The sequence below is a fragment of the Dryas octopetala genome, chromosome 6, assembly GCF_963921425.1.
Source record: "Dryas octopetala chromosome 6, drDryOcto1.1, whole genome shotgun sequence".
In the NCBI taxonomy this organism is placed as follows: domain Eukaryota; kingdom Viridiplantae; phylum Streptophyta; class Magnoliopsida; order Rosales; family Rosaceae; genus Dryas; species Dryas octopetala.
The window spans coordinates 12,340,607-12,360,388 of record NC_141371.1 but is presented as its reverse complement, the minus strand read 5'-3'; the positions used below and the strand labels follow the sequence as shown (position 1 = coordinate 12,360,388).

Sequence of the window (19,782 nt, the reverse complement as noted above, 5' to 3'; positions counted from 1 at the left end):
CTAACGTTTCTTTTTTTTGAATTCAAATCGGTAGGGCCACACGTGGCTTCGCTCAATGAACAATGATCCCAGCCGTCAGATTAGCTGACTGTCCGATCTTCGCCAACGGATGGGATCTTATAGAAGGGAAGTGTTGAAATTTGGGTTCTAGTCGGGGTTGGGCCTTTGGTTTGCAACGAGGAGCTTATGGCAGTTTACGAATCGCAGGCTATGCGCGTGTAGAACACGCTCCTTCTTCTTTTACCAAAAATTTAGGGATTTTTTTGATAAATAAGAAATTTAGGGATTTGCTAGGAAGTGGGATATCAAATTATCAATCATAAATACTTTTTTGTTTTTGAGGACATTGCACATTTGCACCCTACACAATCTGATATATTTCCATCTAAATACAGATGAGTTGGCTTGTAAGTGTAGCATTTTTAAAAATTTTATGGTTAATTCCACCAAATCATTAAATCTAGGCTTATTTCAGTGAACCATTTCGTTAATTGCACCAACACATCCTATTTTTAGTATCCCATGGACTCTAATTAATTAACAGTCAAAGGCTAAGACCACAATCTCAATGTTAACGTCAAAACAAATTGTAAAAAAGAGTTAAATCTCCTCCTTCCCTCTTTTATACCCTAATTCTTTAAGAGGAAAATTTTAGCAATACCTCTCGAACTATTACCTAAGTCTTTATTTGCCTCTTAGAGAATAATTTGTCTCTAAACCCTTTGGATTTTTAATTTTTCTTTTTCAATATTTTCCATTGTCATATCTCTCCAACAATCCGTTAAATTTAGGAGCATTTTGATTTATTTACTATCAAATATGACCTTTGATATCTTGAAGCATGGAACTCATGGAATTCTTCATATGTTGACCTTGCGTGTGTACGTGTTTTTTTTTTTTTTTGTACAAAGTTTAATCATGTTGAAATTTCATTTGTTCTGACGGAAAAATCTTGTTTTTCTCATGCATGTATGTAGCATTAATCATGTTATGATATTATTTTGTTGAAGCTATTGATTTTTTGGAAGAAAAAGTAGCTTCATATCTGCTTGTTTTTTATTAACTAGTTACTTCCTATGAGATTATTGTATTATTTATGAAAAGAAAAGGTCAAATTGCATTTTTTGTCCTTATAGTTTCAATATTTTTTACTTGTGTCTCGTAGTTTCAATTTTGGAAATTTTAGTCATGCACCTTTATAACAATCGCAATCAATTTCAAAATGTTAATCTCATGTATTTTGAAGACCCAAATCTGACATGGCATGCACATTAACCTTGCCTAGTAAGAAGGAACTGTCCAAAATACTTATATACAAACCCAATATGTGTGTGGCACGTCGAATTTCTGTCTTCAAAATATATGTATATGAATTTCATTTTTACACTTGATTTTAATCCTGATGAAAGTAGATGATCAAAATTTCCAAATTGGAAAATAACCAAAACTACAAAGACCAAAGGATCCAAAAGTGTTATTTGGCAAAAAAAAAAAAAAAAAAAGTATAATTGTACTCAAAAGTATAGCAAGTCACAAATTCTAGCAAATGTATGGTGTAGGACACAAAATTATTGGTGGACTAGAAACATTATTGTATACATACATGTTTCGGACATTTGTGACCTCCTTTCTGCAATATGTATATGAAATCTACGTTTATGTTGTAAGGGCCGATCAATCGGTCTCCTTGCCGATTGTTGTTTTTATTTTTTTTACAAGGAAATTGAAATTGTCACTCAATTGCACATTGTAAGTGACTAACTCACAAAATTATTGCACTTTTGGTGTTTACACATTGTATATTCATTTTTCGTATGCATATCGACAGCCATGATAAAGAAAAAAGGAACATTGGTGCCGATCGATTTGGGTTATCACCATCTGAGCACGGGAAACCCTTTTATTGGCGGATATATTTTCCATTTTGGACTAAGAAAAAAGGAATCCAAATTATTGTATATTTAAGGCCTAATGCCAAAAAATAAAAACAGAATGTATATGTTTCGACTAAAATTCCAAAAATATCTCCAAGAAAACAATTCCGAAAGTAGCAATGACTTACTCCCCAAGTAAATAGATTTTCTTCTTTAGTAAAGAAAGAAAGAGTAATTTCTTCTGGGAATGAACTATGCATGCCAATTTTGGATTTTTGCCACCTATAGTATTCCATTTGTTACCTATATTCACATATTTGTATCCTAATTTGGTCCTACTTTTCCTTCATTAGCAGACCTGCAGAATCCCTATCTATTTAGGCAACATAGTAATCCTATTATATAAACACCCACTCCTCTATATAATTAGTCTCATATTTGCCAATTAAGAAATAGAGAAAATAGAGAAAGAAGAGAGGGACAAAAAACAAATGGGTAGAGGCAGAATTGAGATCAAGAAGATTGAAAATCTGAACAGCAGACAAGTGACCTTCTCCAAACGCAGGAATGGGTTGCTCAAGAAGGCCAAGGAATTGTCAGTTCTCTGTGATGCCGAGGTTGGAGTCATCGTTTTCTCCAGCACTGGAAAGCTTTATGAATTCTCAAGCACCAGGTCCGTATACATTTAATTAAGGGTCTGTTTGTTATTCTTCCCGAAAACTGTTCTTTGTTTTTTTTATTTTTGCCACTCTTTCTTGGATATCATAAATGTTATAGGTTATTTTTGATTGAGACTTTGTGAAAGTTTTATGTTTTACTTTTCGATGAATTTCTTTCTTGTTCTTGATGTTTTTATGTGTCCATGGACCTTCACCAGCCAGTGTTTTCAATTTTGGATGATTCTGAAACCTGAAAATTTCCAGTCATAGTAGTAAATGATTATGGATTTATGGGACTTGGTATTGTGTTGTCCCATAAGCAAATAAGAATTTTTTTTTTGAAGCTACTGTTTTCTTAGGTTGTAGAGGTACTTTCAGTCCTTGTTGGAGAAGCACATAGTCAATATACAAGAAAGATTTGTGAATTATAGACTTGCTTATACGGTTGGTGAGTGCCTTTGATGTTAGATTAGATACACATAAAAAATTTCATTAAAAACATGATTAAAAGCATTCTCAACTCCGAAATTTTTTATATGCTTAACCAAAGTGTTGAGAATGGGATGAAACCGTAAGTGTTACTTTGGTCTATTTTAATCAAATTACACTACTAAAAATATTTTTGGTAATTTGGAAAGCATCCGCAAACACAAATAAACTGAAACAGTAGAAATTTTTCACTAAAATTAGAAAATTATGATTTTTGGGGAATATTTTGGTAGTTTCGAGAGCTCCCTAAACACACACACAAAAAAAAAAAAAAAAAAAAACCCTAAAAATTGGAAAGTTTTCACTGATATTATAAAATTTTGGTTTGAGGATGAAAACTCAAAGACAGAGATAAGGACGAATTTTTCTGAAAAAGGTAATTAACCAAGAGTAGAAACCTTATTCTAGTAAAAGTGGGTTGGTCAAAAATTTTAATTTTGGACATATACAAATCGTATACGCAAATATTAGACCGAGTACATGGGCTTGGATGGGCCTGATTACTAGGTTTAGTTAGGCCCAAGTAGATGCCTGCAAGTACGGGTAACTCTCAACTTGCAGCCCAAGTTACGATTTACGAACACCCTACTGGCCAAGTAATAATTGTGACAAAAAGGGAACCGTTAATAGTTTAATAACTATTATTGGCCAAAAAAAAAAAAATTTAATAACTATATTTGACAAAAAAATAATTAATAGCTATTTTATTTTAATTAATTTCTCATCCATTATTATTATTTTTTTTAATGTAGCATGGAACAGACACTTTCACGATACAACAATGGCCTTGCAATAGAGTATCCAAAAGAGCGCCCCCATGAACCTGCAACAACAGAGGTATGCCATATTAGTCTCATTAATTTTCTTAAAGAAATTATTTATTTTTAACAAATAAGAATTGTCATGCCAATTAGTATCCTAAAGTTGATAAATATAATCATGTATCAGTCTAATAGTGTTGATTTGCTACATAGCTTTTTTTATTCTTGTTTTCCTAAAACCTTTTTTTGTCTCAATTGTCTAACGGCCTTTATCAAATGACCAAATTGGTGAATGAAGTAGGCAAATTTTCAAATTTTTTCTAAACATAGAAAAGAGACCGAGAATACATGTGTCATATAATGAATGTTCTATTATCAGACAGTTTGACACTTTGACATAATGGACTATTTGGATTACACATTTTGGCACTTTGACATAATGGACTATTTGGATTACACATTTTGACAAACATTCATCTAATCAATATTTATATTTATATTCTAACAACATATGTGGAAACACTTCATCTGACAAGTACCCTTCTGTTGAATGAACAGGAACCGAAATGTGATGTAAATGCACTGCAGGATGAGATTGCAACACTGCGCTTGGCATGCTTGTAAGTCATTCTGATGATCTTGTGTCACTTGCGGATATCATGTTGATAAATAAGAATACTAATTGCTTCATCATGTCTATTTGATATGATTATATATAGTTCTAGAGGCATGTTATCGTACCAGTATTAAATTTGCTCTCCTTTTTGGACTTTATAGAGATGTTACAAAAATAGGTCCATTTACTTAAAAGGAACAAAAAAGAATGTCATTATAGTTTTATATATGTATATATACAAGAATACTCTAAAATTAACTACTTAGTAAGTTAATACAAAGTTAACCACCATGTTGGGCCTACCGCACAATATAATTTCAAAATCTGAACCGTTTATTTTTTAGGTCCTACTTCAAAGATCATCCTTGTAAAAAATCTCCAAAATCGAAAATCATTTAGTCATTTGATTATAACAACAACTATTTATATGCTTTTATCGAAAACACTGATCGTCTATTTATTTGATCTCAATTAGATGACTAAATGATTTCCGATTTAGTTCATTTTTTTGTAATGATGATATTTGAAGTATGACCTAAATAATTGACAGTTTGGATTATGAGATTAGTTATATGGTAGTCCCAAAAGCATTGTTAGCTTCGTATTAATTTTCTAACTAGTTAGTTTTAAAGCATTCTTCGTATATATATATATATATATATATATACAAAAATGATCACTCGCTCACCATAGAGCGGGGAATCCCTCACTCACCTAACCACCCGCTCACCACAGAGCGGAGAATTTAATGATCGGGACGGTCCATTTTTTAGGTCCATCCTTAAGGGTCGTCCCTGTAAAAAATCAGCCAAATCGATAATTGTTTGGTTCTCCAAACTTTGCAGACAAATACAGTTTATTATATATATATATATGTTGGTTTATTTCTCAATAACCTAAGTTTTGGAATCCAATGGTACCAGTTATCTAACATGAGGTAATGTGAGTTGGTGACCTACTATCCTCATTTTTCATTTCTTTGTTAGTTTATAAGGTGCATGCATGGTGATAATTAACCATAATTCCATATTGGTAATGCTCTAGGGTACATAAGTAAGGCCAAGTTGTAGCAGGTTCTGTGGGTTGGCAAACTCCCTCATTTCCCAGTTCTTTGTTGGTAAGGTGCATGGTGATAACCATAATTCCATATTGGCAATGCTTTGGGGAGATCTATGGTACTTAAGGCCTTGTTGTAGGATGTCATGTGGGTTGGCAACCTTTCAATCCTCATTTTCCACTTCTTTTTGTTTTGTAAGATGTATGGTGATGCACATATAAGTACCCGTAATGCACTGGAGATTTAGGGTACTTAACCAATACATAAGAATTCAAAATTCAACTTCAGCTAGTACTTTCTAGATGAGGCTTTGGGTCGTTACAAATGGTATCAAAGCATAACATAGCCCATTGCCTATATGGGACTTTAAGGGCTACGACTATGATGACTCCTCCCTACCGATGAAAGAAATGATATTGTCCCTCTGAGCTACGAGGTAACATGGATTCGTAGACAAGTAAATGGTTGTGTCTCACATAAAAAAAACCATGTCAATTGGTATAAGTGTGATATTTATGTATGATTCCTTCCTCGGTGAGGATGCCAAGTTCTAAAAGGAGATTGTGATATCCTGTCCTATATATATATGCACACTTTCTGTAGCTCGACGCCTCAATCTCTACTTGAGAGACCAATATATATATAGTCTCTTTCCAATAAGGGATTTCTCATTTAGTGTTAAATGAGGGATCCTCCTGTGGGGCCCACACGGGTCGTTTTGTGTCGATCTGAACTGTCTATTTTTTTTATATCTTCATTGATAGATTATACTTGCAAAAAATCAGCCAAATCAGAATGGATAAACGATTTTCGATTTGGCTGATTTTTTGTAGAAATGATCTATCAATGGAGATGTAAAAAATAGACGGTTCAGATCGATACAAAACGACCCGTGTGGGCCCCACATGGGGATCCCTCATTTAACACCTTCTTAGAAGGGGGCTATACAACCCCCTTCCAATAAGGGATCCTTAAATAAGCTTATTCAAGGGATCTCTTGTGGGATGCACTCCACATTATATTTTGATGATCATAACCATCTATTTTTTTGGTCTCCTTTAAAGGATTGTCCTTGCAAAAAATTAGGTTAATCGGAAACTATTTGACCATTGATTAAACTGTCACAATTTCAAGTGTATATAAAAAATATTATGTAATAGACGGTTCAGATCGATACAAAACGACCCGTGTGGGCCCCACATGGGGATCCCTCATTTAACACCTTCTTAGAAGGGGGCTATACAACCCCCTTCCAATAAGGGATCCTTAAATAAGCTTATTCAAGGGATCTCTTGTGGGATGCACTCCACATTATATTTTGATGATCATAACCATCTATTTTTTTGGTCTCCTTTAAAGGATTGTCCTTGCAAAAAATTAGGTTAATCGGAAACTATTTGACTATTAATTAAACTGTCACAATTTCAAGTGTTTATCAAAAATATTATGTTCGTCTATTTATTTGATCAAAGTTTAATAGCTTAATGGTTTTCGATTTATCTAATTTTTTACAAGGATGATATTTGAATATAGATATAAGAAATAGACAGTTTGGATCGTTTAATTACTACGTGGAGTGGGCCCCATGAGGGATCCCTTAAACAAAAATATTTGAGGGATCCTTCAATAAAAGGGGCCTGGTTATATATATATATATATAGCTTCAGGTGTGGGATCCCAATGTGGGGCCCACTCCATATTGTATTTCAACGATCCGAATCTTGTAAAAAATTAAGCAAATTGAAAATCATTAAGCTATCAATTAACTTTGATCAAATAAATAGACGAATAAAATATTTTTAATAAACACTTGAAATAGTGATCATTTAATCAACGGTCAAATGATTTTCGATTAACCTAATTTTTAGTAAACACAATTCTTCAATTGAGACCAAAAAAGTAGACGGTATAAAGCATTGAGGTGATCTAGAATAAACATAAGTAAGTCCTTGGAATCCAAACTGTAACTCCATCTTGCACGTTTGGATGAGGCCTTGAATTGTTTCATGCAGCCATGCAAGGTGGGGTCGCACATATTTGTTTTTCTTCTCGATCTCTCTAGGATGGAGTTGCATGTAAGAGATTATAATAGCTCGAGCTATATATTAATTTAAGCTTTTTTAATTGGTGTGAAAATTTGGGTATTCCTATTACATTTGACAAAAATGAAAAGGGTGTTCCTATTACAACATAATTTGAAGTGTTTTCATTTCTTTTCCTTGTATTTATTCATGTACGTGTTACTTCTACTTGTACAGGCGGATGATGGGTAAGGAGTTGGATGGCTTGAGTTTCAAAGAGCTGCAGCAGCTCGAAGAACAACTAAGTGAAGGGATATTATCTGTTAAGGATAAGAAGGTGATGCCATATATAATATTATATATATATAAACAAAAAAAATAGACGGTTCAGATCGTTGAAATATTATATGGATGCCCCATGAGGAATTTCTTAAATAAAATTATTTGAGGAATGCTCTAGAGGTAAACAATTAGCAAAATAATATGATACTACTACACAATGTAATTTCATGATCTAAACCGTTTATTTTTTAGGCTCTCATTCAAATATCATCCTTAGAAAAAAGTAACAAAATCGGAAATCGTTTAGCCAACTATTAGTAAGCTAATTATGCTCATGTAAATGGACGAATACAAATTTTTCAATAAAAGATGAAATGATTGTAATGATAATCGAATGACTAAATGATTTCAGATTTGGTTGATTTTTTGCAAGGTTAATCTTTGAATGAAGACCTAAAATATGAACGGTTTGGATTATGAGATTACATTGTGTAATGGGCCCAAAATGGTGATTAATATTATATTATTTTACTAACTAGTTAACTCTAAAACATTTTTGTATATATATATATATATATAAGTTAAATAATAATATAAATTGAGCAAACTATATTTTAGTACTTCAACTTTACATGTTATTTCAATTTAGTACACTAACTTTGAAAACTTACAAAAAAATACCTCAACTTTCATTTTGTGTCAAAGTAATACTTTCGTTAGGTTTTCTGTTAGTGGAAACGTTATTTGCTAATGTGGTAGAAATATTTTCTTCTTTTCCCCATATGTAAAAAAGAAATTAATGTTTTTAAGAACTTTGAATAAAAAAATAATTAAAAACATTAAAACTTTTAAAATAAATATTAAAATAAACATTAAAAAAAATACTTCCCCCCACCCCCACAATTTCTTCTTCTTCTGCAATTCCCTTCCCTCCCCCACCCAGCGCTAGGCTCCTGCCCTTCTATCTTCTTCCCTATCCAGCACTAGCCTCCTCGCCTCTCTTCTCCCAACCCAGCCCCTCCCCGACCTACCCCCCTCACCTAGCCTCGCCTCACCCCCTCACCCAAGCCCGACCCACCACCACCCTCTCCCCCCAAACCCAGCCCCTCCCAGCCCCTCTTCCCCCCCCCCCCCAACCCAGCCCCTCCTCGACCCATTCTCCCCCTTGCTGTAGATGTATTTTTTGTTTGAAGAATTTTTTAATTCAAAGTTCTTTAAAATATTTTTTTTAACATGTGGAAAAAAGATGAAAATACCTCTGCCACGTCAGCAAATAACGGTTTTACTAACAAAAAAACTAACGGAAATATTATTTTGATACAAAATAAAAATTGAGGTACTAAATTGTAGTTTACTCTAAAATTTATCTAGTTTGGTAGGTCTAGCAAAAAGTAAACTTTACCGAATCTTTACTGTTGCAGGAGGAAGTACTTTTGGAGAAGCTCAAGAGCTCCAGATCACAGGTAAACTAACCATCAATTTTTCATGCATGCTTATCTTTCTCCTCCATAAATGTTAGCTCCAGTTAAAATTTGAATTTCTAGACCTTATTTAAGTATTCTATACCGATGTGAGCTTCAAAGCTAGCACAATCTTTCATTTTTTATACCTTGACGTCATTGCCATGAGGGGAACATATATGCATATCATACACAGACAAAGAACACACATTTCTAATGTGGGACACAACGTAAAATTTACTTGTCCATAGGTGATAGGTCCATCTTAGCCTGTAAAGGAGGGACGTATTTTCCCTCCAATCATATACAAGAATTAATTTGATTAGGTTGCTCTGATATTATTGGTAACGACACTCAATACTTCCTCCAAAAATGTTAGCTTCAATTGATCACATTTGAATTCGTAGACCTTAAATATATGTCCTAGATCTTTCCAGCACATACTAGTTGTGGAATTTAGGAGGTATAAGATGCGATATCTAACTTTTCTTCCTAATATTTTGTGTTTAAGAGTTTCTAGATATTTTTTTCATAGTTGATGAAGGGCATATATATTGGTCAAATTAATAAGAAACTGATGGACTAGGACTACTTTAAGCTCAAAGTTGAGGGGGAAGTTTTTAGAATTATTTGCGTAAAAGGCCAAAGTACTAGCTGGCCGGACCAAGGGAAAAAAAAAAAAGAAGCAATTTGTGCATGTTATATTGTTCGAACGGCGCAATATGACCGTTCGAATCTTTATGTTGGTTAGGGTGAAATACAAGCTAACAAACTAATAACAGTATGGAATGAAGAACTATGTATATGGCTCATTTTATAGTGATTTTATGTTTTTGTTTCTAGTTAAACAACTTATATGTATGTTTTTTTAATTTTAACTAATACTCATCAGGAGCAAAAAGCTATGCAAGAGAATGAGAATCTGCGCAAAGAGGTAAACATTGTAAGCTTGATCCAGATATAGATAGCAAGAACATCATTTTATGTAGCAATATTTCATGGATAACACAAAACTGCGTCATTTAATTGTTTTTTTTTTTTAATCTTAAATTCACATAGCTTGAGGAGATGAAGCAAAACTACAAGCCATTTATCCTGGAATCTCATCCTTCGGAGAGGAGGTTTTCCTTCACAAGCTCAAAAGCAGTTTCCAATTGTGAATCAGATGAGGAAAGTGATGACCATTCAGACACTTCTTTGCACTTGGGGTATGTTACATTAAATCTCCATTAAAATGTTCCTTTGCTTCCAATTTTTGAATTTCTGGTCTTGGTATTGAAATTTCATAGGAGTAGAAAGCTTCACATAAATGCTTTTTGGGTTATGGGTTGGCAGTACTTGGGCTTGAGGCTTTGAGAATTGTCAACTTCCTAATGGACCAATTCCAATCCCAACCACAATTTGATTAAGATCTATTCTTGGTAATTTAGTATCTTCTGGGCCATGTCTAAATTATGCTAGTGTTAAATTATAAAATCAAAAGAAAGGTGTCAAAACATTCTGAAGATTTCATCTTGAGATTTCATCCAAGAGGATACACATATACTTCTATTTTTTTTTTTTGTAAGGTGTTACCATTGTGTATGCTTGTAATTGTGGAGAAATTATAAGGTATAATGGGTGTATGCAACATCCCCTCACAATAATTGATCATAAGACCAATATGTGAGGGGTGAATGTAAGAGAAGCATATTGTATACATTCATTACATGTACAAATTTCTCGTAGGTGTCATTTTGAATCATTTATGCTTGTTAGCGAGTTAGCCGTTAGTGTTATTAGTTGTAGAGGAAATTACAGATTTAGTCCAGTTATTTTATACCTAGTTCAATTTTAGTCCACAATCTTTTTTAAGTTCTGTTTTGGTCCACTAAATGTTCCACTTGTTCAGTAAAGGTCCATATTTGTTTTCTCAAATTTGGCATGCTTTTTATCCTATCAAATCTCACCCAAATTCAGCGAACATATACTTGTTTTAAAGCTATGTATTTCTTCTTTACAACCATATAAAAATCATTCAAATTGGAGTTCTAAAACTCAAGATAATTGACCCCAAAGTAGGGTACCCGAAACTGCCAATTTTTCAAACTTCACCCAATCTCAATTCTTTTAGATTATAATACTCCAAATTTGGTTTTATGACTAAGAAATGATGAAATATAACTTATAGTTCAATTATAATTGAAGAAAACACAACCCAAAGAATTTAAAGTCACAAATCTGGACCTTTACTGAACAAATGAAACAATTAGTGGACCAAAATAGAACTTAAAAAAGATTATGGACCAAAATTGAACTAGGTATAAAATAAGTGGACCAAATCTGTAATTTCCTCTTAGTTGTATGTACCAAACTAAGCATACATAACCCAAATCTTTGTTAGGTTTTAATTGAAGCATATGGAGATCAAAGGAAAAATAGAGTACACATTTAAGAGAGACATAATTTAACATGAGACAGTTAAATCTGATTGAGATTTACGAACACGATAGATAATATATCATCTAATCAGAACCTCTAACTCGACCTATTATTCTTTAGTACCTAAGTCGTAAGACAAATCCCATATATGTCCCTTGTTTTTTTTTTTTTCCTCTGCTCTCCATGCATTTTTATTAACTCTATGAAACCCTAGTCATATCTCTCTCATGACCTGAATGGTTGTCTAAACCTAAATAGACAACAAAGACTTTCTTTTTCAAAATACAAGACGGACATAATATCTTAATCATGCAATTGGTTTTCTCAGGTTGTCATCATCTGTTGGTCGGAAGAGGAAAGCAGCAAAGATTGAACCCAATTCTAATGATTCAGAGAGTCAAGTGCACTCAGACTAATATCATTGAAGATTTTTCCAATTTGAGTTTTAGTTTTCTTCTTTTCAATTTTTTTGGATTTTTCTTATTAGTTCTAGTTAGTTTTAGCAGTTAATTTTTTTTTTAAAGTAATAGACATATTTATATAGATGCAATATTGAGAGCTAAATTCAGATTATAAATGTTCCATCTCTTCTACAGTTCTACGAAAAATTATTGGGTATAACCGATATATCGCCATGTAGTATAACCAATCCAACGTGTAAAGATATTATTGAACGGTATATTTATATTTGTAGGATATACTATTAAAAACATTTACCAATATTATGACACATAGATTAGTTATACCACGTGGCAGTGTATCGCACTACAAGAAAAACATGTTTAAGCAACAAAATCTTGGGCGACGGACCCAAATTTGTCGCCTTAAGTCACTTTAGGCAACACAATTTCCGTTTCGTCGCCTAAAACGTTAAAGGTTTAAGCAACGAACTCTTTCGTCGCCTAAACACACTTTAGGCGACGAATATAAGCTTTGTTGCTTAAAACACCCTTTGAGCAATGAAAATCATTCGTCACCTAAAGTTGATCACAAAATGATCTTGGCGCCAAGCTTTGTGCACAGAGCGTTTGAGTGACTTTAGGCGACGACACAAAGCCTTCGTCGCCTAAGGTCTCTTTGAGCAACGAAATGAATTTGTCGCCCCTTTAGTATTTTGAGTGACGAAGGAATTTTTCGTCTCCCAGGACACTTACCTTCGTCACCTAAGATCACTTTAAGCAACAACTTAATTTCGTCGCCTAAAGTACGCCCAATGCCTTTTTATGTGCATTTATATTTATGTATAAACATACGATGCAGTTATGTTTCGAACGATCAAAACCGTTCATTTTTTAGTTCTCCACTCAAAGATCATTTCTGCAAAAAATCGACCCAATCGGATATGTAAAAGTTAGGTAATAGTGGTCGAACATTTGAACGATCGTGGTTTTTCTAATGATAATCAAACGGGTAGATGAATTCTGATTTGGCCAATTTTTTGCAGAGATGATTTTTGAGTATGAACATAGAAAATGAACAGCTCCGATTGTTGAAATCATGTTGTGGTCTTCACAATTATTTAAACGAAAAGGGTTTAACAAAAAAGTTAATAGAATTATACTCTTCAAGTGTATTTATATGTAGAATCTCACATCTTGATGTGTTTCTAACAATCCAAATCATTGATTTTTTAGTTCCCTACTCAAACATCATCCCTGCAAAAATTTAGCTTAATCGAAGATGTAGAAAATTAGGTAACGGTGGTTGAATTAATGAACGATCGTGATCTTTCTTATGATAATTGAACATAATGAATTCCGATTAGGCCAATTTTTTGCAAGGATGATCTTTGAGAATGAACATAGAAATGAACGGCTTCGATCGTTAAAATCACGTTGAGGTCTTCGCAGTTATTGAAACGACAAGGGTTCAACGAAAAAGTTAATAGAATTATACTCTTCAAGTGCATTTATATATAGAAGCTCACATCCCGATTGTGTTTTCAACGATCTGAACCGTTTATTTTTCAGTTCCACACTCAAAGATCATCCCTCCAAAAAATTAGGTCAATCACATATGTAGAAGTTAGGTATCGGAGTTCGAACGTATGAACGATCATGGTTTTTATAATTAAAAGGTACTTAGGTGACAAAAATATGGTTTGGGCGACAAAATGGGCCGTTGCCTAAAATGCGAAATATTAGCGGGTGAAATGACACCCTAAAATTTCATTATCTTAGGCAACAAAGCCCAGTCATCGCCCAAACCATATTTAGGCGATGAATATTTTCGTCGCCTAAATATGGTTTGTGTGGTCGGGATTTTTAATCCTTGCTTTCCCCTTTCTCTTTTTTGGTTTGTTGTGACTTTCTCATCTCTCATCCCATCCCAGCTCGAGCCCGCCCATCACATGCCGGTTGGAGGAGCGACGTCAGGTACGTCGTTCTTTAATTTAATTTAATACATATATATTCGTTAGTATTGTTTAATCTTTGACAACATTATTTTTTTGTTCTGGCGGGTTCGCAATTTTTGGAGATCGACACCTACAAGGATGTCTATTGCAGTCATGGCGGCAGTGACGCAGCTAGAGCGATGCACGTTAGTTTTTAATTTTTTTAATTTTTTTATTTATATTTAATTTCTTAATTTCTAACTTGTGTATTTGGTTTTGAAGGATGCGATGCTAGTCAAGAGAGCGAGGTATTTGGATGACGCGGCCATTCACTCCCTCCTAACACTCCGTTGGAGTCAATCCAACTTGATCCCGATGCCGGCCTTTGTATTCTAATGGACACACTCGGTGTTTGGCCCGGTAGGGAGATACGTGGCATGAGATATTAGATGATTCGTGACGTCAGTACCCCCTCGTCTTCTTCTCAACCATCTCCAGTCGTCGCTGATCTGACCGCTCGATTGGAGAAGCTGCAGCATCAGCTAGATTCCGAGAGAGAGACTCGCGAGGCACATATGTAGGCACATGTGAGTCAGATGTAGGCACAGATGCAGGCACAACAGGCACAGATGCAGGCACAGTGCTTCAGATATTCACCCAGTACCTACCTGGGTTTACCGCGCCTACGTCGCCAAGACGAGATTCCGATGATGCCTTTGACTTAGATTGACCACTAAGGTCATATATTAGTTATCATTTGTACGGATATAATTATGAATTTTTTACTAATTTGTGTTAATATAAATTTATTAATAAATTTTGGGTTATATAGTTTTTGGATAAAAAAGCTTAAATAAAAAAAATAAAAAACCTTGGGTGACGAATATGGTTCGTCGCCTCAAGTCACATCGGGCGACGAAGTTATGATGTCTTCGCCTAAAGTTACTTTGGGCGACGAACCATATTTGTCCCCCAAAGTGGTTTGAGGTGACGTCGTATATCTTTGTCGCCTAAAGATCTTGAGCGACGAGCTTTGGAAGACAAAGTTTCTGACGAAGCATTTTCGTCGCCCAAACCCTTAGGCGACGAAAATGCTTCTTTGCGTATGGTATTTTTTTTTTTGTAGTGTTGATTATACAAATCTACATGCTAAAACCAAAGCTATTGGGTAGAATTCCAACTTGCCTAATGCAGTACTAAAGTAGGGTGAGAATTTTTAGTGAACACAATTAACAAGCTACGGGTGACAATTCTTTTGAAAGTAAATTATTATAAAAATTCATTTTACAACTCTTAATGATAAATAAACCCACCTAAAAAGTTGTAATGAAAAATAGGTTAATTTTTTGACAAATAAGCCCAATTATAACTTTCTCCTTGTTTTTTGTGCCGAGCGCTCGGCGTGTTTTTTTTTAATTGGGCAAATTGCCATTGTCTAACAGTGACAATTAGTAACAGTTATTTTTACGTTATAACACAGGTGGATATAACTACATAAGCTTGAATGTTGTGTTTATGTTGGTTTCATTAGTTTTTTACATTAAAGTGAACCAGGCTGGGAGTGCATTGTAGCGCCTGGACTGAAGTATAGCCTTATTTTTCAACTGGACTTTAAAAAAAAAAAAAAAAAAAAAACTCTTCCTTTTATTGTCCGAAGAAGAACTTCATTAAAGGAAACAGAAAAGCGATACAACAACTTTCCACAAGGGAAGCAGCTAAAAACAAAGCAAATAAATACATAAAGATTTCGAGGAGTAAAACAACGATACCAAAGGACTATATGTCATCAACCAAAAGGACCCAGTGCCAACAACATTCCAACATTGGGACGTGAGAGAGTGACAATTTAAGCAGAAAAATAGATAAAGGCATTGCAATTATGTGCATATACATTTTGTTGAATTTCTTTTTATGATGTGTTGTTGGGATATTAAAGCAAAAGAGAGAAAATGAGAGCTTATAAATTAACAAGCTATAGGAAACTCTAAACTTACAAGAGTATTAAGGAAAATAAGCTTTAGAGTATAAGTGCCTGCAGCTAGAGAAATTCGCATACAAAGTTTGTGCCAGAATATGAAATGCAATGTTATTAACTTCGATACAAAAGGGGCACAATCATACATCTTAAGAAGTTACACAAACATGTTGAATACAACAACATTATTGAAGCATAAATCAAATCACTAAAATTAACATCCATGTATACATATATATATATATATATCTCCTTCAAGTTATTAACATTCCTTATTTCAAATTCCAATATCACGACTACGACCTAAACCCAAACAACACAACATTATTTCACTCCAGTGCAGCTTCAATGACCGCATGTTTTTGCTGTCACCCTTTGAGATCTGCAATTGTTATGATTAAAGAAAAAAATCAATAGTTAGATGTGCTATGAACATGTGATCAAAAACTTTAATTTTTTTTAAAACACCTTTTATAAAAACAATTAAACTAATTCCATCAAACTGACAACTGCTTTGATTTTAGAATTAATGGCATAAAAGTATAAAATATAGACGACATTTTCTATGAAACCCACAAATATGATATTGATAAGATAAGGAAGAAGAAATAAATAGATAGTATATTGTTACGTACCTTAAATCAAATCATCAATTGATGCGATTTGTTCACCATCAAAGAGAATAGATGGGACATGAGAGATGTTGGACCAATCCTCACCTTCTTCCCTTTTACATCTTCTACTCAATTCAGGACAACCGCGAATTTCCAATTCTCTCAGTGCAGTGAGGTGACGCATCCCTTCTGGCAAACTTGACAATTTGCGGCAACTCCCAATCTTTAGTTTCTGCAGCAACCTGAAGTTTGGAAGCCACTCCGGAAGTACCGTGAGATCGCGACAAAACTCGATCCTCATGATCTCAAGAGTGTTTGCAGAATCTTGAAGCCAACGGGGCAAAACCTCCAGACTTTGATCGAAGATAAAGAAAACTCGGAGATCTCGAATGCCTTGTCCTGATTCCATCAAATCAAGCTTCTCACATCCCCCGATAAATAAAGTGTCTAGTGCGGTCAAGCGTTCCATATTAGGCGGCATGGACTCCAGACTTTCACATTTCAAAATAACCAGTTGCCGAAGGTTAGTGAGGTATTGGAGCCCTTCACCCAAAGATTTAAGATTGACACACTCTTTGACCCCTAAAAATTGAAGAGAGCTGAGGTGTCTAATTCCTTCTGGCAAATACGTCTGCTGTGTAGTTAACATCAACAGTATCAGGTTCATCAGGTTCCCTATGTCTCTGGGTAACTCCTTCAATTTCTGACAGTCTAAAAGTATTAACGCCTGCAAATTGAGCAACTTACAAATGGAATCAGGAAGCTTTTCTATCCTACGATTATGAGACAGATCGAGATATCTCAAGTGAATCAAATTGCCAATGGAACTTGGCAGGACGTCAAGAGTCGAATCACTCAGATCTAGCACCCGAAGATACTTGAATCTCGAGATGCATGTTTTTAAAAATGATTCATTGGTGACCCCATCTCCCTCATCTGGAAATAGAATGGTCCGGAGTTTATCTGACTGGAGTAGGAATTCAGGAACCAGTTGCTCTTCTTGGGAGAAATCCTTTTCAGATAGTGACACATGCCGAACCCTTTCAAAAGCCTTATTGGGACGGAAATTAACAGATGACAACTCTACCTGCGCCTCTGAGATGGCTAAATCATGAACTAGATCATGCATTTTAAATGTTATAGCGAATATATAATCATCCTCTAATTGAAAGAAAGACCTAGAACATAATTGCCTTATGTAGTCTAGGCCTATCTCATCATACCCTTGGTTTCCATTAGAGGTTTCAAGGAAGCCATGCGCCATCCATAGTGCATTCAGAGATACACTATCAAATTGATAATCTTTTGGAAAAAGTGAACAAAAGACAAAACAAGGCTTCAAGTAAGGTGGCAATGCATTGTAGCTTAATTTGAGTGCAGGTAGAATGTCATCGTTTTGCTGTTCCAATGTCCAGATAGCATTATCCCTCACTTTCAACCAATCATTTCTGTCTCTTTTCAAAGACAGTAGGCTCCCTACAGTAGTTACGGCTAGAGGAACTCCTCCACACTTTTTGACAATACTGTTTGCAATGTCCAACAAGTGTGAATACTGCTTCTCTTCTCCTTTTCGAAATGCCCTTTTTATAAACAAAGACATACAATCCTCAGGAGAAAGACCTTCTAATCGATGCATGTGTGTGGAGCCCATAAGTGAAGCAACCGATTCACTACGTGTTGTTACAATGAGTTTACTCCCATTAGCCCCAACCTTTAACAAGCTTTCTAAACGAATCCATTTGTTTTTTGTTATTCCCAGTGGCTTCTTATCCCATACATCATCCAACACGAGAAGAAATTTTTTATCTCTCAAAACATTTTTCAACTTAATCTCCAAACTATCCAAACTTACATCCTCACAATTTTGATTAGTTGCAGATTTAAGAATTTTACGAACCAATGTTTCATGGTCAAAGTCATCTGAGACGCATACCCACATGCTCAAATTAAATTGTTTTTTTACTGTCTCATCATTACACACCAATTGAGCAAGTGTAGTTTTGCCTAACCCTCCTAACCCAATAATGGAAATAAGAGAAAGATTCACGTCCCCATGACCAGTGTTCTTTAAGAGATGGGTGATAAGTTTCTTTTTATCATCATCTCTCCCAAAAACATCTGAGACCAGCACAGAAGAGCCGGTCTCCCTCTGCATGTGCACGCCATGCCATTCTCCAACTCGTTCCGAGAGAGAAAAGGTATTCTTTTCAACAGTAATTTCATCTAACCTCTTTCTTATCTCTTTGATTCTATGACCCATTTTACAATGAAACACGAGTGGATTAGAACGTGAAAGGAAGTTGCATACCTTTCCTCGTGCCTTTCTTCTGATACTCCCACGGTTGAGCACTTGCATCTGCAACTTTTGGAATTCAAAGTCATCCAGCACTTGGTCTGCATCGTAGCAAACTTCTTTGAGCTTTCCTAACCAAATGGACAGTAGGGGATTCTCTGTCTGCTTCTCCTCTGCATCCAGGAGCACTATGGTGATGGTTTGTAAGGTCTCTTGGAGCTTGTTTAGCTCATCTCTGACACCCCATGCCAAGCAAATTTGTTGGTAAGTATGAGAAGCGAGCCTAGTCAACACTCTCTCTGCAATGTTGAAGGCTAATGACTCCATAATGATTCAGAGGGGGAGGAAAGGGAGTAATGTTATATATGGTTGATTTGGGAAATGGGAAACAAGTAGTTATGAAAAAATCAAATGCGAAATTTGGGACTTTATGGATTGGAAACTTGGCTTACATCTGTTTTCCTGAAGCAATTGACATAGTGGAGTCTATATATATGGGAAGCCAACTGAGTAAGATAAGAGACATTTGGGCACCGTTTGCCTATATTGCACATTACAAGTGGAATCTTTTGAAAACAGAGGAGTGGTGTTAAAGGAAAAGAACAATCCGGAGGAAAGTGAGGGGATAACTTGTGCAGGCCAAAGTGTTCGGTTTTTGCAATCTAATATTCTGGTTATTTCAAACTTGAGTGGAAGGCGATTCCAAACTTGCATTTTTGCACATTACAGTTTTATACGAACATTGATGTTTGTACACCTATAGCTCCTTTTGTCAGATTCTGATAAAAGCAATACTATTTTTTTATTTTTTTTGGTTGAGACAGAAAAAAGCAATACTATAAGCTTTGACAAAAAGTTGTAGTTCATAGTCATCAACCAACATTTACATTAAAACTTAAAAGAAAGAAATGACTGTACAGTGTAC

General features: G+C 34.8%; 2 protein-coding genes across 2 annotated transcripts; one reads left to right on the top strand and one right to left on the bottom strand.

The window, feature by feature from the left end:
- Positions 1-2,362: 2,362 nt before the first annotated feature.
- On the top strand, positions 2,363-12,056 carry AGL18 (AGAMOUS-like 18). The gene is made up of 8 exons (XM_086247758.1): positions 2,363-2,547; positions 3,775-3,847; positions 4,342-4,403; positions 7,715-7,814; positions 9,181-9,222; positions 10,112-10,153; positions 10,279-10,427; positions 11,969-12,056. Exons 1-8 carry the CDS (start codon positions 2,366-2,368, stop codon positions 12,054-12,056), a joined length of 738 nt encoding a protein of 245 aa, XP_086103884.1. The 5' UTR covers positions 2,363-2,365.
- A 4,530-nt stretch (positions 12,057-16,586) lies between these two features.
- On the bottom strand, positions 16,587-19,271 carry LOC147282454 (putative disease resistance protein RGA1). The gene has a single exon (XM_086248218.1). It carries the CDS (start codon positions 19,182-19,184, stop codon positions 16,587-16,589), a length of 2,598 nt encoding a protein of 865 aa, XP_086104344.1. The 5' UTR covers positions 19,185-19,271.
- Between the last annotated feature and the right edge of the window lie 511 nt (positions 19,272-19,782).

Bases quoted from the DNA above. Each gene is read 5' to 3' on its own strand.
- AGL18 (XM_086247758.1), top strand. From the start codon at position 2,366: ATGGGTAGAGGCAGAATTGAGATCAAGAAGATTGAAAATCTGAACAGC. The intron at 3,848-4,341 runs GCAACAACAGAG...TTGAATGAACAG, and splicing joins AAGAGCGCCCCCATGAACCT to GAACCGAAATGTGATGTAAA. The intron at 9,223-10,111 runs GTAAACTAACCA...AATACTCATCAG, and splicing joins TCAAGAGCTCCAGATCACAG to GAGCAAAAAGCTATGCAAGA.
- LOC147282454 (XM_086248218.1), bottom strand. From the start codon at position 19,184: ATGGAGTCATTAGCCTTCAACATTGCAGAGAGAGTGTTGACTAGGCTC.